We start from the raw sequence: 18,561 nt of genomic DNA on the forward strand, positions 1-18,561 counted from the left end.
ATCCATCTCCCAGGTGGCATAAATATGACACAGTTAAGCCTCTGAACAAGAATGCAATTAAAATTCCGTCCAGTTCTACTTTTGCCAGCATTCTTCGACATTTAGAAAACATTATAAATAAGATACATTAACTGTATTCACAGTTACTATGGACAACCATCAGCTGTATAATGGAATGACAACAATGAAAATTTCTGCTGGATTGGAAGCAAAACCCAGATTTCCCACTTATCTCAAGAGGTTGCCTTACCATTTGGCTATCTGAGCATGATTCATGGCCAGACCCAAACCTCCATATGTCGTCAACCATGTGTCTACATGGATGCACGTCCAAAGGAACTTTGCATCGTATTTCTGAATAACACAGGCACTGCAATATTGTATTATGAATAAGAGGTTTTTTAATCATCAGATTTCAAATAACATACTGTCAGAGAAATTTGGATTTATAAAAGGTTCCAATACTGAGGTGGCTACCAACATACAGTGAGAATGTACTTAATTTATGAGATAGGCTATGGGTATTTTACATTATCTGTCAAATTACAACAGCTTTTTAACTGAACTGGTATATTATGGTGTCACAGGAATCTCCAAGAAATGGTCATATCTACCTAACAGGAACAAAGGGTGTCATCAAATAGAAAAGCTTAACTTTTCTAGGAACAGCTTTATAAGAGCATGCTGAAAAGTAATTCCTCCGAATTTTTTATGTGAAAAATCTTGAAGCTTTTAAAATAAAAGTGATGCTATTAATATTCTACATCTTTATTCTTCATGTCCAAATATTTGCAGCCCTCTGCCACAAGAAGGCTCTGAATTGCAGTGTACCATGGTGATGTGTAACGTTAACTATGCAGAGTGCATGAGAAAGAGCATGCCATAATCGAATTTCAAATTCAAAGAATTTGTCCATACATGAAGCACCTTCTCCTTCAGCATGACAACGTCAGACCACACTTGAGTACTGTGATATCTGCAACAATCCACCATCTTGGGTTCACTGTCATTGATCATCCTCCATACAATTCCAACTTGACCCCATCGGATTTTCATCTGTTTCCAAAAGTTAAAGAACACCTTCAAGGACTTCACTTTGATAGAGATGAAGTGGTGCAAGCAGGGCTGAGGTCGTGGTTCCATTAATAAAGTCAAACATTCTATAGTGATGGTATCAACAAAATGGTCTCTCGTTGGGAGAAATGTGTTTGTCACCAACGTGACTTCATTGAGAAATACATATGTAAGCATGAAGAATAAAGATATAGAATGTTAATAATGTTCGTTTTATTTAAAAAGCTCTAAGAGCTAATTCAGTGGCATTACTTTTCAGCATGATCTCATATATATACTGTCACGTTGAAACCACAATCAAGACCAAATCTGAAGGCAAAATGAAGTACAAAACTTAGCACTGAAAGCAAGTTTACTCCTGACACCAACGTATAGCCAGAACAAAACTGACAAACAATGAGTATTCCAGGATGCTGGGATTTATACAAACATTGAATATACAAAAATTAAAAATGTAAGATAATTCAAAAACCTTCCAGAAATGATAAACACCACATAAAAAATGATTGCTAGTGGTCGGGTTTGAGCTGTTGACCTGTGGCACACCAGACAGCGACACTATTCACTATGCCACACTGCGTGCACCACAGATTGTGGAATTGCTCCAAATCGTGGAGAAATGGTGACCCACTGCTGAAAAGTTCTCATTCGATACTACTACGGCACCCAGGATCTAGATCTTGCCAATGGTCCTCTGCATGACAGCATTGGTGGACCCTTAAATTCTGCTCATCTTGTCACATTGGCTTCACTACAACAGATATTGAAGGTAGCCACTCTGGTTGAAGTTTCACTATTATCGAGTGGGTCTTAAGCTTCCTTGAACCTCTCATCATTGATCTGCACTTCAGGACTGCATTAGAGCTTCATATGCAGGATAGGAAGAACCTCTCTGTACTTTTGACTTCTTGATGAAAGGTCATAATTCTTGACTTCATACACAATGTCTGACGGAGTGATCAAGAACATGATACAGTCCAAAATAACGCTTCAGTAACTTTTCCAATAGTCCTAGTTTCTGTAAAGACATAAAAATCAATATCAGGACTTCCAGACCGTATCTCACTGGCCTGGCCTGAGCTTGGCATTATTGTGTTCTCATATTTCTCCTGGATGTTCAAGGTCTATATGCAAGTCAGCTGCTTTGCTTCTTCAATCCTGAGTATCACCTGGTTGAAAAAGAAACAGTGTACCTATTGTCATTTTGGCCTCATAACCATAAAGGAGAAAGAACAGTGTGAAGCCTGTAGTGTCTTGTTTCACTGTGTGGTATGCAAATGTCACAACAGTCAGTATTGTATCCCAGTCTCACTGATAGACATCAACTTAGGACCAGTCTACAGGTAGCAAGATTGCAGTCAATAACTGGACTTCCCTTGTAGCAACACTGGCAGATGCACTGAAAGAAATCAATTTCCAAATGACTTAGGTCATGTGATCCGGCATCACAGTCACTCAGTGCAAAAAGTGTAGGTGTGTGGTTACTGAAGTGTCGAAGTTAGCAATTTAACTTTTGTGGAGTTATGGCATGCAAATGTAGAAAGCTTACAATTTAGCAAGAGCTGATGATCATCCACAATGTCAAGTATAATCTTAACATAAATCTTTGAACACGGCAAAGAAATACAATTTAGCACTGTCTTCAAGTGCAGTACATTCAAAAATAAGGAACCATTCTTGAATGCTGAAGCTAACAATTTCTGTGGATACAAAAAGGAACGACACTCGTGTGTCTACATTCAGTGATGTGGAAAAAATTCTTCTAAAGTAATTTCAAGGACTGAGAATTGGAAGCAATCCTATATGTGGAGACGTAATGCAAGAGAAGGCTTGTGAACCTGCCCAGAAGATCGGCACTGAAAATTTCAGTGCATTGAACAGCTGGTTGAATCATTTTAATAAAACATCATAATCTGTCATTTCAAAGTGTAAGTGGAGATGATGAGGCTCTGGTCGCAGAACGTGTGAACTACTGGAAGAACATAACATTCCCACAATTGATACAGAGTTAGGAGGTGATGAAACTGGTGTCTTTTATAATTTACTTCCCACAAAATCAAATTCAGTTATGGGAGAAAAATGTCATGGGGTAAAAAAGGTATAGAAAGAATTATGATGCTATCGTACATAAACAGTGATGGAAATGAAAATTTGTCTCCACTATTACGAGGGGGGACAAAAAATTTCGTCATAACCTCTTTGTTTCTCAATATTTTTACACCAAATTTTGATTGCCCGCAAAGTATTCTCCATTAACAACAACACACTTCTTCAAACAATCCTTCCATTGTTCAAAACAATTTTTAAATTCACTTACCGGGATGTTCTTTATGCCTTCCAGCTATTTTTGTTTTACCTCCTCCACAGGTTTCCTTTCATATCCCTTTGGAGTCTGGGAGGGGGGGGGGGAATCACAGGGGGCTAGATCCGGTGAGTAGGAGGGGGGGGGGATGACGATGACGACAATCAGTGTCATGCTGTTTTCGGTCAAAAACTGCTTTACGGAGAGAGCAGTGTGGGCCAGCGCATTGTCTAATGGAAGAACCAGTCACCTGTGTGCCAACGATCTGCCCTTTACTTACAGTTACTCTCCCTCAGGCTTTTCAAAACCTCCAAGTAGAATTCCTGGTTGTCAGTTTGGCCCAGGTGAATGAACTCCGCATGCACAACACCTCTGCAATCGAAGAAACAAATGAGCATTGTCTTGATGTTTGACTTCACTTGGCGAGCTTTTTTGGGACGAGGAGAACCACTTATCTTCCACTGGCTTCATTGCTGCTTTGTTTCAGGGTCGTATCCATAGCACCACAATTCATCACCAGTAATCACTTTAGAAAAAATTCAGAGTTCTATTTGAGCTGATTTTGAAGCTCAAAACATGCCTGAAGTCGACGCGCCTGTTGCTCATCTGCGAGAAGGTGAGGGACAAATTTGGCTGCAACTCTTCTCATGTGCAAATCTTTGGATAAAATCCTCTGAATTGAACTCCACGATATTCCAGACATCTCACAGAGTTGATCAACGGTTTGGCGATGGTCTTCACAAATGAGGGCATTGCTTTTGTTAACGTTTTCATCACTTCTTGACGTTGAGGGGCATCCTGAATGGGGTTGGACATCAATTGACATTTCTCCATTTTTAAAATGTGAAAACCACTCAAAGACTCTAGTTTTACTTAGGGCAGCATCCCCATAAGCAGTCTTAAGCATTACAATAGTTTTCACGGCCTATTTCCCCAACAGGAAACAAAATTTCACAGCCATGCGTTGCTCACGACAATCTGCCATCACGTTTTCACCGTAATGGAAAAAGTTGTTTTACTAAAAAAAAACTCTCACGGGCAAACCGATGCACTCACAGCGACACAACTTCACACACTGACTCAGGCGGCGTGACCGTGACAGACACCAGGCTGAACAATTGGTTCCCCCATTCTCCCTCCCCACCACACCCCAATATTCCCATTACTTTTGGGTACCCCCTCGTAATTCCTACATGCTTCCAACATTAAAAAAGTTACTTTGTACTTATGAGTACATCAGCAGTCCTTGATGATGTCAGAAATATTTATGACTTTTTGAGTCATTTAGACGCCAAGATGGGTACAGCAGAAAGGGAATTTGTACTTATTATTGACCTATGCCCTGTACATCCCAAGAAACACAATTTATGAAGAAGATAAATGTTGTGTTCCTTCCCCTGAACAGCACAAGTCATCTGCAGCCTCTGGACCTGGGCATAATACACTCTGTTAAAACCAAATACAGAGTAGAAATTGTGTAGAAAACAATTTCATTCTTTGAGATGAAGAAACCAATGAGACTCAGCAGTGGTCAGGCTATGAATGATTGTTGCTGCTTGGAATTCTGTAATACAACAGACCATGTAGAATTGTTGCACAAAGGCTGGTTGTGGTAAATCAGTTACTGTTGAAGAAGACATTGTTCTGAAAGAAGAATGCAGTAGAAAACTGATGTTTCAGAAAATGCAACATTCCAGGACACTGTTTGTTGTGAGGCTGGCATCATAATTTATATACCTGAGAGTGATGCAAGTGAGATACTTATGAAGTAATACAGGCAGAAGCTGGTAGTGCCATTGACAAAGAAAAAGAAGAAAGTGAGTGTGCTGCATCAAGTTTTGCTACTGATGTGCAAGGAATTGATACTGTTAGGAATTTCTTTTCCTCTTTTAATGAAGAGTAATCCATTCTAACTTGAATCTATCAACTGGAGTGACAACTTATTTCACTACAATACACCAGAAGGACAAAACAAGACTTCTTGATATAAAAAAAGAAATAATGTGTTCTGTAAAAAATTTAATAATTATATATTCACTTTGTTTAAATTTGTAGCACAGGATATCAGTAATTTTGTAATTAAATATCACTTATATCACCTAAATATGCTTAAATTATGATTCTGGGTCACTACTTCCATGTACTCTGGCAAAACACCCATTTAAGGAAAACCCCTACTTCAGGAAATGATATTTGAGTCTCCGAAGATTTGTTAAAAAGGGAAGTCTTATTACAGCATTCTGTGAGGCCATTTGTCTGTGGCTGATAGGCAGCAGTCATCCTATGAGTAATGTCACAATATGAAATTATCTCTGAAACTAGTGTCGACTGGATAACTTTTTCACGATCAGAAATTATCAGACAGGGTGCTCTGTGCTTCAAAATGATATCTTCTACACAGAAATTTTGTAATCTCTGGAGCTTCAACAGTCAGAACAACTCTGTGACAGCATTTTGGGTGAGATAGAGTAGAAATCCATTGATTCTCGTTTGTCGACTTCGGAAACCTCCACATGAGATCAATTCCAATTTGGAGAAATGGTGCTGCTGTAGGCAGGATTGGTACAAGATGCCCCAGAGGTAGTTCTGGCACATGCTTCCACTGTTGGCATTCCTTATGGTGGGTCACACAGTGCGTAATTGATAGGTATAGATATGTCAGTGATACCTGCACCTGATTCTGCTTAGAGCATCATGGAAATACTTTAGGATAGCTGACTGTAGATAACGTGGGATGATGAGCTATCATTTCCACTCTATTGGATCACAGTTCTTATTACATAAAGTTCCATTGATTAATTGGGAGACTCCTTTGGTCTGTTCCTCCTACTTTAAGATGTCTATGTTGTTCAGCAGTGTCGAATCTTCCCTCTGTTTAGCAGCAATATCATTTAATGAAGTGATGATTGATATTTCATCCATGTTGCTGTGTTGCATCAGAGGATTCTTTGAAAGGCAGTGGTATGTTTGTTTTTGTGTTCACTTTTGTATACCACTGTGACAGCGTATTCTTGAAGCCCCAGTGCCCATCTTGCCAGTCGACCCATCAGATCCTCCAGGTCAGTCGCCCAGCATACAGAAAGGTGGTCCAGCACAACAGTGAATGATCTGTCAAATAAATTTTATTATTATCTTTCCAGGACCTTCCTAAATTTGTAATAGAAATGCCCCTATCCTGTAATGGCTAGCATTCATGTGAAGTGCTGCTCGGAATTCTCTTCACACATACTAGGACTGGAGAAGATGATATCACCTCCTTAATGACAGGGAAAGAGCTTTCTTGTGCCTTGTTCCAGAAAAAAAAATTTGGTGTCTCCCTGCGGTGTTTCTTACAAGGGGTGTGCTTTGGTGCAGAAGTCTTTTATGAATCACTGGTTGTACGAGTACATTCCAAGAAAAACTTCTCACATCATGAATGTGTTGAGGCACTTGAAAATCTGTAGCTACTCTTATTTTCTCTGGACAAGGATGGACTCCATCACTATTAACTAGGTGCCACAAGATTTTCATTTCTTGGGCAATGAAAAGGCACTTTTTTGGACTCAGGTGGGTCCTGCAATCTGAAAAAAGTTCAACATGGTCATCAGGCAGCTTAGATGTTCTCCAAATGCCATAAAAATGATTTTCATCTATGCAGCCAAGACTCATCATCCATTTAAGGTGTCAAAGCAGATTGTCCATCATACATCTGAAAGTGGATGGTGTATTACACAGGCCAAACAGCACAGACTTCAGCTCATAGAGGCCGTCACAAGGTATGAAGGTAGTCTTTTCCCCATCAGCCTCGTCAACCTCAATTTGCCAGTTCACAAATACTTTACTCCTTTCAAGCATTCTAGGGTATCATCAATACATGGCAATGGGTATATATCTTTTTAAGTGATTCTGTTCAGTTGACAGTAGCTGATGCAAAAACATTGCATACCATCCTTCTTCATAACAAAAACCAGAGGGCAGTACCGAGGACACACTGAAGGTTCAATGTCATCATACTGCAGCATTTCCTCCACTTCCTTCCAAATTCTATGTTGTTCTGCTGATTATACCGTGTATACGCGCTGAATAATTGGTGAATGATCCCTAGTGTTGATATGGTGTTTTACTTATGGCTGCTTGGTTTGTCTTTTCCCTAGTGTGGATTTGAAAGCACCTGATAACTGTTGTAGAACAGCTTACACTCGCCAACATTGTTCCTTAGTCATGCCACATCTTACTTGCAATTCAATAGTAACTTCCTCCACTGCATTGCCTGCAGTGGTAGCATAGCACAATTCTCGGTCAATGGAAGTGAGCTGTACATCTCGGATTGGTTCAGTTGTTCCTATGAACATACCTTCAGGGATGATTTGCAGCTTCTTGTGGCAATTATTGATCAAAAGTTCCATGTTACCACCTGTAACGTTTATGATCATAACTGGTATGTAGATTTTCCTTGAAAGCCTGAGTAAGTCTTTGCAGTCGACAAAACATTCACAGTTCAGCTGAGCATCTTGACTGACAATTGGAACTCATCTCACTGACGACAGTGGGATAACAACATCTTCAATGGCAAACAACCATTCAGAGAAAACTTTCTTGTGTGTGCTTGTTGGTACAGTTTTGTCAATCTGCAGCTCTGATCTTCCAGACTTCAACTGCTTTTAATGCCTGTAAGAATTCCTACCTGAGAATAAACAAACATCTTTGTTGGTGCTTCACATTTGATGTTTTTTCCGTGTGCCGGTGAAGTTTCGAACCATTCTGGCAGATGGCAGAGCCATAGTACAGCATCAAAATGGCATCTAAATACAGCTCATGTCACAAGCCGTGTGCTGTTATTGAATTCTTGTGTGCATAATAGGAAACCGCGATGAACATCCATAAACATTCGTGTGCAGTGCATGGCAACGTTGCTGTTGATGGGAGTACAGTTGGGCGATGGGTGAAGAAAGTTACAACCTCAGGAAATGCAGAAACAGAGCTCCACGATCAGCCACGCTCAGGACATCCGGTCACAGCCACTGCTCCAGACATGCTGAATCAAGCGGATGCCATTATTCATGCTGACCGGTGCATCACAACTTGACAATTGGCTCCACAGTTGTCAGTCAGAATTGGAAGTGCGACTGCAGTGATCAAGACTCTCAGATATTCAAAGAGTTGCTCATGATGGGTTCAGTGGACCACAAGATTCAAAGAAAGTCCATTTCATCTGAATTGTTGGAGCGATGGAGAGGCTTTTCTGTCATGGATCAATATGGGAGACGAAAGCTGGGTGCATCACTTTGTGCCGGTAACAAAAAGGCAGTCCATTGAGTGGAATCATCCTCATACACCACAAAACAATAAATTCAAGGTAACGTCCTCTGCCGGAAAAGCCATGGTGACAGTATTCTGGGATTGGGATGGCGTCATTCTCATGGATGTGATGTCAAGAGGGTAAACCATCAATTCAGAGGTATACGTGAAGACTATGAATATACTCGATGCACCACAAAGGAGTTATGCAAAGTTGTCACAAACTGATATTCAATGGAAAATGCAAAATTGTAATCATTTAGCGGCCAATGGATGAATGTGTAATGCTGCAGCACAATTTCATTGTACTGGTGGCAAAAATAGTAAACAGGTGACATGTCGATACCACGATGTAAAGTCTTTGCAAATTTCATTCTGTGCACTCACATGGACGGTAGCTATGCCTCACAGACAGGCACGTGAACAATATACACAGATGTCAGTATTTGAGACAGGAAGTGTATTTGGGCTCAAAAAAATTGGTTGGAGTAATTGACAAATCACTCAACATTTGAATATGAGCAATACCATTATTCGACAATGTTGGCAGGAATGGGTGAATCATGGTCAAACACAGCATCGATAAGAAAGTGGTTGACCTAGAGAGACGACAGAACGTGAGGTTCAAGCAATCACCGGAGAGGCACTCAGAGCCCAGGGTTCATCATTATCATCGAGTTGATGTGCAACTGGTGGTTCAGTGATCACAAGGACTACTCATAGGTGACTCACAACAGAAAGGTGGCTGAGCCCATGGCACTCTTTGTACTGACTACCATTGATCTCTGTACACCAACAACCCCGTTTGCAGTGGTGTTGGTCATATTCAGCCTGGAAGCTCATTGACTGGACAGGGTGCATATGCGGACAAGAAAAAAAATTCCCGGATTTTTCCTGGATTTCCCGGTTAAAATTACACTTTCTCCTGGGTGAAAATACACTTTTTCCGTGTTAAGTGACAGTATACTTTTCCTCGGAACTGTAAAACTTATAAATCCTTTGAAAGGTTATGGCTTTATACACCAGCGTAGAACTTCCTGGACCTTTAGAAAACCAAACTCAGTAAAAGAAAAACATGTTTTGGAAAGATCTTTGATGTGCAGCATCATGTACGCTGCATATTTTCATATTAAGAAAGTGTAAATTTAAATTCCACCAAACGCCGCATGTTACTTTCCGAAGCATTGAAATCAAGATTACAATGCGCTTTTGTAGTCAGTCATAGCTCGTCAAGTGATCTTGCCAGCTGATCACAGCAGATCTTCTAGCGTAGGATACGTGATGATGTCAGCCAATAGCAATATCACTGTTAAGTAGTGCGTACACACAAATAGGAAAAGTTAATGGTTTAAATTAACATAAACAGCGTTACTACAAGAAAAGAAAAGCTTTCACATACAATATTGGTCTCGAAGTTTAATAAGCTGCAAGAGAAGCTACGCTTTCACATATAATGTTGATTTTTTTTGCGCGTGTTACACTTTAAGGTACATCACACAAATGTGTCAGTAAATTTTTTAATAAAGACATAAATGTCTGATTTCTGTAAATTTTTTTAATAAAGACATAAATGTCTGATTTTCTGAGCTCAAAATTTTCCTAAATGTACATCCTCAAAGACTTGATTTTTAAATGAGAGTAAAATGCTCCATGATTTAAGAAATTCATCGTATATTCTCGCACATAATTCATCTTGCATAAAAGGAAATTTACTTTGAAAGTAATGTTTTTCAAACAACCATTCACAATATTTTCCCGTGACCTGTTAGAAACAGGTTCGTTTCAGTAGTTGCCAGAGAGCGCCAGAAACAGGCGTCACCGCTTGCGCAGCTATGATGCAGGAAGCCCGTATGTTCGTAGGTGTAAAACATTAAAAGATCTTACACTATGTCATAAAAGAAACAAGACATCACAGGATACTCCAAGAACATTGGAATTTCGTGAACCATACTACAATGCGTAATACGGCTTAAAGTGCACATTCGTACGTCCAGATTCGGATGTAAATTTTCTTGAGTACTAGTACTATATTATCTTATGTGCAGTTCTTTATTATAGCATAATGCCATACGTGGTAGAAGATGAAAACATGCAGTTTTGAAATGCAGCGAACAGTTGAAACTAGCCCACAGTAGGGAATTAAACACTTCGTTTCAAATAAATTGGCTACCCCAGCAGAGAAGATTAATAAAAGCCAAATTTCTTTAGCAAACAGAAAAAAGTAACTTCATTGTTCTGCAAGGCGATTAATGCTTGACTGTCAGAAAGGTGGAGATAAAACCTGAAACTAATTTTAGCCTTCCGTAATTATGCGAACGTACTTTAATCCATTTGATAGCTCACAGCCATAGATATCCATTTTGTTTTCATTTAATGTAAGAGCAATAAATGAAGAGGAAACAGCAAAATCACTAAACTTAAACACGGGTCACGTGGAGACTCCCCACTACAACTCAGACTTCTCTGTGGATCAGCCCCGGATCTACGATATTTCTGAACCGGGGCAATATTAGATAGTGGAGCCCAACCACACGTCTGTAGCCAGAAGCGGGAGAAGGTACTTCTCATACGCGACTCAACTGCACATTCACAAGAGCTCGCCTGCAACTGCTCAAATGAATCTAAAGTAGACAGTTATGACGTCACGCTCATCGGAGACAATTTGTTGTTGGGAAGCATTGCATAGTCTTCCCAAAGCCTTTGACACACTTTGCTCTTGGCAAACGCTTGTATGAGCACTGTGTTTTTTTGTTGTATATGGCGTATTCCTTTTGAGACTTAAGTTTTATTTTCGTTTTTTTTTCTCTCGTTCATGTTTTGTTGCTGCATTATTATTCTGCAGAAGTGGGATACAGTAATATCCTTTGTTAGAGTATTGGTTCTTACCCGTCAAAATCACAAAAATTTAACTGAAAACTAAAACAATGAAAAATTTTCAGAATTCCGAAACATTCCCGAGTTTATCCCGGTTTTCTCCTGGATGAAAAAATTCCCGGGTTTTTCCCGGATCTCCTGGTTGTCCCGGGTCGTATACACCCTGCTGGAGTACAATTGTCTGCAGTAAAAATCCCCCCTTGAATTGAACCCTGATGACCAACAAAGGTGCGTCTGGAGATTCCTCAGACTGCGGCGGGATACGAATCTGGTAGTCACCCACCTATGGTATGACAACCAATGATGATGATTTGGTGTGCCATTTCATTTCATAGAAGGCCCCTTTGGTTGTCGTCCATGGCACCCTTGCAGCACAGCAGTACATTGACAATATTCTATGCTCTGTTTTGATGCCCTTCATGACAAGCCAACCTGGACATACATTTCATCAGGATAATGCACACTTGCACACGCCAGGAGTTTCTACAGTTTGTCTTCATGCTTGCCAAACTCTGCCTTGACCAGCAAGGTCATCAGATCTCTTCCAATTGGGAATGTTTGGAGCATTACGTGCAGGGCCCTTCCAACCAAATTCCATCCAATTGGCATGATATCCCTTAGAGGTGGACCAATGCGTTATTGACTTGCTCAATTTGTGAAGTTCTTTCTCTTGAATACATCATCTAATTTTTCTGAAACTGTGATCATTTGTTTGTATGTACATATACCTCACATATACTGATTCTTTCGTAGTGTGTCGTGTAAATCCCCCCCCCCCCCCCCCAAGAGTGTTCTTTACTGTACAATATTCTTCTTACTGGTCAGGAGGCTCCCATTTGTTACTACAGCACTAATAATGCACCTGTTATCTCTCCTTGAGAACCATCCCAATGGTTTCTCACACATCAGTTGATTTAATGGAATGGCTAGTGGAACCCACAAATGGTTTCCAAAATCTCTTGCTGATTTCCTCAATCATACAACAGTTACACACCAGAAATGCTGACCAGATGGCCTGCCTTGCAACTTCCACAGGGCTACTAACCTGTTACTGAACACAGAATGATACTTGACATTCCACTAAGGCACAGGTAGTCTCTGCAATTATTCAGAATACTTTGGCATTTAATACAATATTCTCAGTGAGAAAACACTGTCTTCCACTGTATTACAGGGACTTTTTTTCAGTCTACAGCATAGAAAGCTAAAGATGTCTTTCAGCGTTACAGCTTTTAGTTGCACTTGTCTGTATTTCCCCACCCCCTATCTTTATCTTAAGATGGACAAACAAACATAATGATGAGACTATTATTATAAGGACATACTTAAAAAAATAGCAATCAAACATACCATTATGAGTAATTTATGTATTTCTTCCTCTAAAATGCTTTGTTAAGACAGCCTGAATTTTTTTGTCTGGCACAGGATTCAATAATATTTTTCAGGTCTTTACAGAATTAGTTTCATAGATGAAATATTATCATTTCAAGTACCTTTTTGGCAGTATGGAAAAGGGCCACTTCGAGTTTATCCAGAGAATTGACTATTTTAAAACACAGCATTATAAGACATGAATAAAAGAAATAATATGTTGACTTAACTGTGTCAAATCATGGACTATTTTTCCTTACACAAACGTTTCTGAATCTAGTCAGTAGCATATAATGCAATTTCAGACTGCATCACCAAACATGGGCTTCACCAAAAGATACTAACGAACGCAAAAAAGAGCATGAGTGCATGTCCGCATGTCCCCCCCCCTCCCCCTTCACACACACACACACACACACACACACACACACACACACACACCTCATCAGTATATGTGCAGACTCTTCCATCAGCAATTTGTTAAATAAGAGTAACTTAACTATTCAATAAACAATATAATTTACAGTAATCAAACAAATCTTACTAATATGTTTCTGCTGAGGCGTTGATGGTGCAGATTGTGGAGGGGGAGCAGGAACACTAAAGCTTTTCAGTGGATGACCCTGAAGCCTTTTCCCCATTGTACCTGAGCCACCAGGCTCCTGGGTGCTGGCTGCTGATTGCTGCAATCCCGCACTGTAATATCATACAACAGCTCTTTATTAATATGTACTGTACTGACAGGGAAACACTGGATTCAAAATATGACAGTAATGTAACCAACCTGTATGGACCCTGCTGGTGTGAAGTTGATGGTTCATAGTTGCTCTGCAAAGAATACGGATTTTCCGGAGACTGTGTTGCTGCAAAACCAGGTACATAAAACAATCATCAATTTTTCAAAAATACATTGTGAGACAGCAGTTTATACTAACAAATATTGAGAAAACTTAACAAAAAAAACCTATCCAAGAAAATTTGCATGAGCAAAGGAATTAATTGCAACAAAGAAATAAGACAGGATTTGCTTCTTAAAGAAAGAAAAGAAACTGAATCCTTAAACTAACAACCCTCAGAAACGTCCCTGCACAAAATCAGAAACCCAATACTTTTGCCACTTTTCAAAGTATATTACGACCTATACCTGAAGCACTTATATAACTTATATGCTATTTATAGAGATGGCTTTCATTACACAGAAAAAAGAAATGGTTTCAGTAGTGAGTGACAGTGGTTGTCAGGCCTGCAGAAATTACTACATACCTTTGGCACCAGAGGACTTGGTCCCGCTGTCTGTTCTGTTATTTTACAGAATATACATGTCTGCTTCAGTTAGTATGAGAAATATCTAGCATTCAAAGTTAATGACTTTAATATACACTGGTTTCCTTCAATTCAGACACAATGACAAAACACCAATAACTTAGAAAAACAAAGTAGCTCAAAGGTTGAGTATTTTGTTATCATGTTAGTGCTGCACAAAACCACATCAAACAACATTTTGAGTCAATATTATTTTGCGGTGTTTTAAGGAAACTTGAGTGTGACAAAATTTCAGCTTATTTCTGTGTCCATTTATTAAAAATTCCAGTATTTGTATGGTATTTGATGCTATTTAAATGAAAGGCTACATACATGCTATTTCAGTTCAATGACATGCAACAATGTGGGTTTTCTTTAGTTCTGGGAATTACATCACTATAGTATTGCTACTGCTCTCTTCAAGAATGCCATGACCAGAAAGACAGCACATATATGCGCAGTGTCTTCTGATGAGAAGGATAAGGAATCACACAAAAATGGTGAGTGGTTCTAATGTTTACAAAGCACAGCGATTGGAAGCTTGCATTGATATTATGTCCCTTATAAAATTTATGCCTGCTGCATATCAGATGTTCCATAGAAAACTTGAAACAGTAACTGAAAACACACTTAAATGTATTATAAAGGCTATCCATTGCATCACACATAACTAAAAATTAATGTCTAAAAGACATATGAGTCTTCCTATTTTGGCTATTTATATTTGGAATGTGCCTTGTCCTACTGAGGAACTCGATCATTATTTTTGAATAGGCTGATGATGGTCGTGTGTGTGTGTGTGTGTGTGTGTGTGTGGGAGAGAGAGAGAGAGAGAGAGAGAGAGAGAGAGAGAGAGAGAGAGATATTTAGAAGTTAACTTACCTATAATTTCTGTTCATGAATTTCTCTCTGTCGTAGAATGAGCTGTCAATGATAAACAACTTTAAACTGCATTTGAAAACATTACTACTGCCTGTCATCACATATTTCTGTTTCTATGAGTAGACTGTCAAAGAGGTTTTATGACTGTGCATCCCAGTCATACATCTCTTAGACAGTCTACTCATATAAATAAAAATGTGTGACATGCAGTAGTAATGTTCTTCACTTCTTCCTGTATCCAAATAAATTGTACAGTGAAGGTAATTTTTCAAATGCTGTCTGTCTGGAATCATGTTCTCAATTACTTACGCAGATGCTACAAAATGTACATATGTGAGCCCAAGCACAATTCTAAGATTTTTCTTTTTCGTGATTATTAATTCTTGCCAAATACGGAGTTAAATCAAAATATTATTTTGTAGGACATCAATGAATGAAAATATGAAAATCTGTTAAGTTACTGGTTTCAATAACACCAAGGTTGGCAATTATGCTACGGCAAATATAGTGTATTACATGGTTTTCCCAGTTTAAGTTTTCATCAATATGGATGTTCATGAGGAATGGTTCAGCACATCACATGAATGCAATGTTGCCTAATATTATTCTAGCCACTGTAGCAGCCGCGTAGTTTCAGACTGAAGCACCTAGAACCGCTTGGCCACTGCGGCCAGCGGCTACTGCTCAACACATGTACATCTCTCACCGCATGCCACAGAGAACAGCAACTGGCATGGGCCACTGGATACTCGATACTTGGAAAAAGATTGCCTAGACTGATGATGAGTGATACATGTTGCCACGTGCTAGGGGATGTGTATTACAAAAACCATATGAGGAAATGGACCATGCTTGCCAACTGGACACCATTTAGGTAAGCGGTGAAGTTATTCTCACATGGAAAGTATTAACCCTGAATGCTATGGGAGCTCTGATAGGTCTACCACCATCTCTCAAAGAAAAATGATTATAGGAACCTACAATTTACAACATGTACATTCTTATCTTCTCCTACAATATGACACAGGCAACCTATATCTTCAACAAGAAATGCACCAAGCTCATCAAGCCCTGAATTCTCTCAGAATGGTTTATGGAAGTACCCACGTACGTTATTGTGCTTGTGTGGACCCCAGGCCAGTTGACCTCAGTCCTGCTAAGCACATCTGGAATGAGATTTTCACTCTACAACTCGGGACCTTTGCCCTTCGCGGGCAAGTGCTCTAGTTCTGCAAGGTTCGCAGAAGAGCTTCTGTGAAGGTGGAAGGGAGGAGATGAGGCACAGGTAGAACTGAGGCTGTGAGGATGGGTCATCAGTCATGCTTGGGTAGCTCGTTGGTACAGCATTTGCCCGCGAAAGGCAAAGGTCCTGAGTTTGAGGCTCGGTCTGGCACACAGTTTTAATCTGCCAAGAAGTTTCATAAGCACATCTGAGATATCAACAAATTACATGTGCATGCTTTGGACCCTGCTCTGATGAATCTTCACCAGGCCTTCTGATCAGGATGATCTTCAAGTCTTTGGTGACACTATTGTCATCAGGGCCAAAAAGTGTGTTATGACATGTTACAAATCCAACTGAATTGCTGACGAGTGTTTATTAATCAAAAATGTATTTTTCATAGAATACAAATGGATAAACTGTATTTTTTAAAGGTAGATCAATTTTGCTAAATCAGTTAACAACTTTCAACAAAATATAATTTACATCTTTGTCTGTCGATGCTTCTTAGCATGGCATGACAATAACATTGCCATAATCTCCAAAAAGCATTAAGCTTGTCTCCATATCCAAATACAACTGAAATACAACTGTAGATCTTAACATACTGCATGAACAGTAAATGACATGTGATAGAGAATTTTGTGGAACATCCACTCTAACTTTCCCCCAAATAGTAAATAAAAAACTGACATGTTTCACATACAGAAGGACCTCCTCAATATAGATCAATGGAATCAAGAGTTAATCTAATCTCTAACCTAATCGAATGACGTACAGTATGTTTCTAGAGCCTGTTTCTTAAACACAAACAAAAGTAACCATGTCTGAACTATCTATTCTATAAAAAATGTAATGTCTCTAATAATTAATGTAAAGGAAATCAGTATGGTACGTGTATACGAAGACACAGTGATACTTCTCAAGTACAAGAGGTGCTGAGCAGTAAACACACACACACACACACACACACACACACACACACACACACACAGCCTCCTCTTCTCTCTCTCTCTCTCTCTCTCTCTCTCTCTCTCTCCCCCCCCCCCCCCCTTCCCACTCCAAGTGGCAGCATCGGCAGACAGCAATGACACACAAAAGTGTTTATGCTATGAGTGACACCAACAAAGGCACTAGGGATTGCCTCGTTTACTTCATCTGACATCTTGAGTAAAACTTGTTCTTCTGCCACAGTCATCAAATAATGACACTGAGGCATGGGCAAACCATGTGATACTAGAGGTAAACTGAGAATAGGAAGTACTGTAAAACATGTTTAAAAGTTGTGGCACTATCCACCTTGCAACCAGTTCATCAAAATTTTTTTCAGTGTTCTTGTAAAACATAAGTCAGTGAGTACATTCTATTGTTTTACTATTCTAAGTTACGTATTTCATTGATCAATCTCATGGTAACCGTTATGATGTGGAACGTGTCAAGTGCATTAGAAATGCACACATGAATCAAGGGTTTTTTAAGCTTGAAATTTTTATTACCTACCCCATTCCCTTAAATAGCACAAAATGTATATACAGTATTATATCTATAGAGTAATTTATTCCTATTGAAGAATGGTGTAGAAGGAGTTGTCAAGGAGATATGATTTCAATTTATTTTTGAAGCTATTACTGCTGTCTGTCAGACATTTTACTTCATCTGGTAATTTATCGAAAAGTTTTACAGCAGCATATTTTACCCCTATCTGTGTCAAAGATAGAGGGTAATGTAATTCTTCCTTTCTTCTGATATTATAATCACGAAAGTCACTGTTGTTTTTAAACTGGTCCATGTTGATGAGAAAAAATTTCATTACCGAGTAAATGTACTGCGAGGTTGTTGTAAGAATTCCTAACCTTTTAAACAGATGCCTACAAGATGTGCCAACTATGAGCCCACACATTATTCTAACCACTTTCTTTTGAGCAGTGAATACTTTTTGCCTAGGTGTTGAGTTAACCCAAAATATTATTCCATATGACATCAGAGAGTGAAAGTATGCAAAGTACGTTAACTTGGTAATTTCTATATCCTCAAAATTAGCAATTATTCTGATTGCAAAAGTTGCTGAACCTAGTCACTTTAGGAGATGCAAAATATGAATTTTCCAATTAAGATTCTCATCTATATGGACACCCAAAAACTTAGTACGCTCTACCCTGGCTACCGACTTCTGCTGATGTGTTATATTTATTGAAGGGAACCGTGATCGAACCCAACAGAACATCTAATGCAATTTCACCCCAGTTAGATGAAGTGG

The 18,561-nt window shown here is 39.2% G+C and overlaps 1 protein-coding gene across 1 annotated transcript in view; it reads right to left on the minus strand.

Annotated features, from left to right (window-relative positions):
• Positions 1 to 18,561, minus strand: part of LOC126248580 (neogenin) — a 250,431-nt gene that overhangs the window by 18,886 nt on the left and 212,984 nt on the right. Inside the window, exons 22-23 of the mRNA XM_049949687.1 lie at positions 13,683 to 13,761; positions 13,443 to 13,594 (exon numbers count right to left, since the gene is read on the minus strand). Coding sequence (XP_049805644.1) covers positions 13,443 to 13,594; positions 13,683 to 13,761 — 231 coding nt within the window. The remainder of the gene's footprint in view (positions 1 to 13,442; positions 13,595 to 13,682; positions 13,762 to 18,561) is intronic.

This window comes from Schistocerca nitens, chromosome 3, assembly GCF_023898315.1.
Source record: "Schistocerca nitens isolate TAMUIC-IGC-003100 chromosome 3, iqSchNite1.1, whole genome shotgun sequence".
NCBI classification, from domain to species: domain Eukaryota; kingdom Metazoa; phylum Arthropoda; class Insecta; order Orthoptera; family Acrididae; genus Schistocerca; species Schistocerca nitens.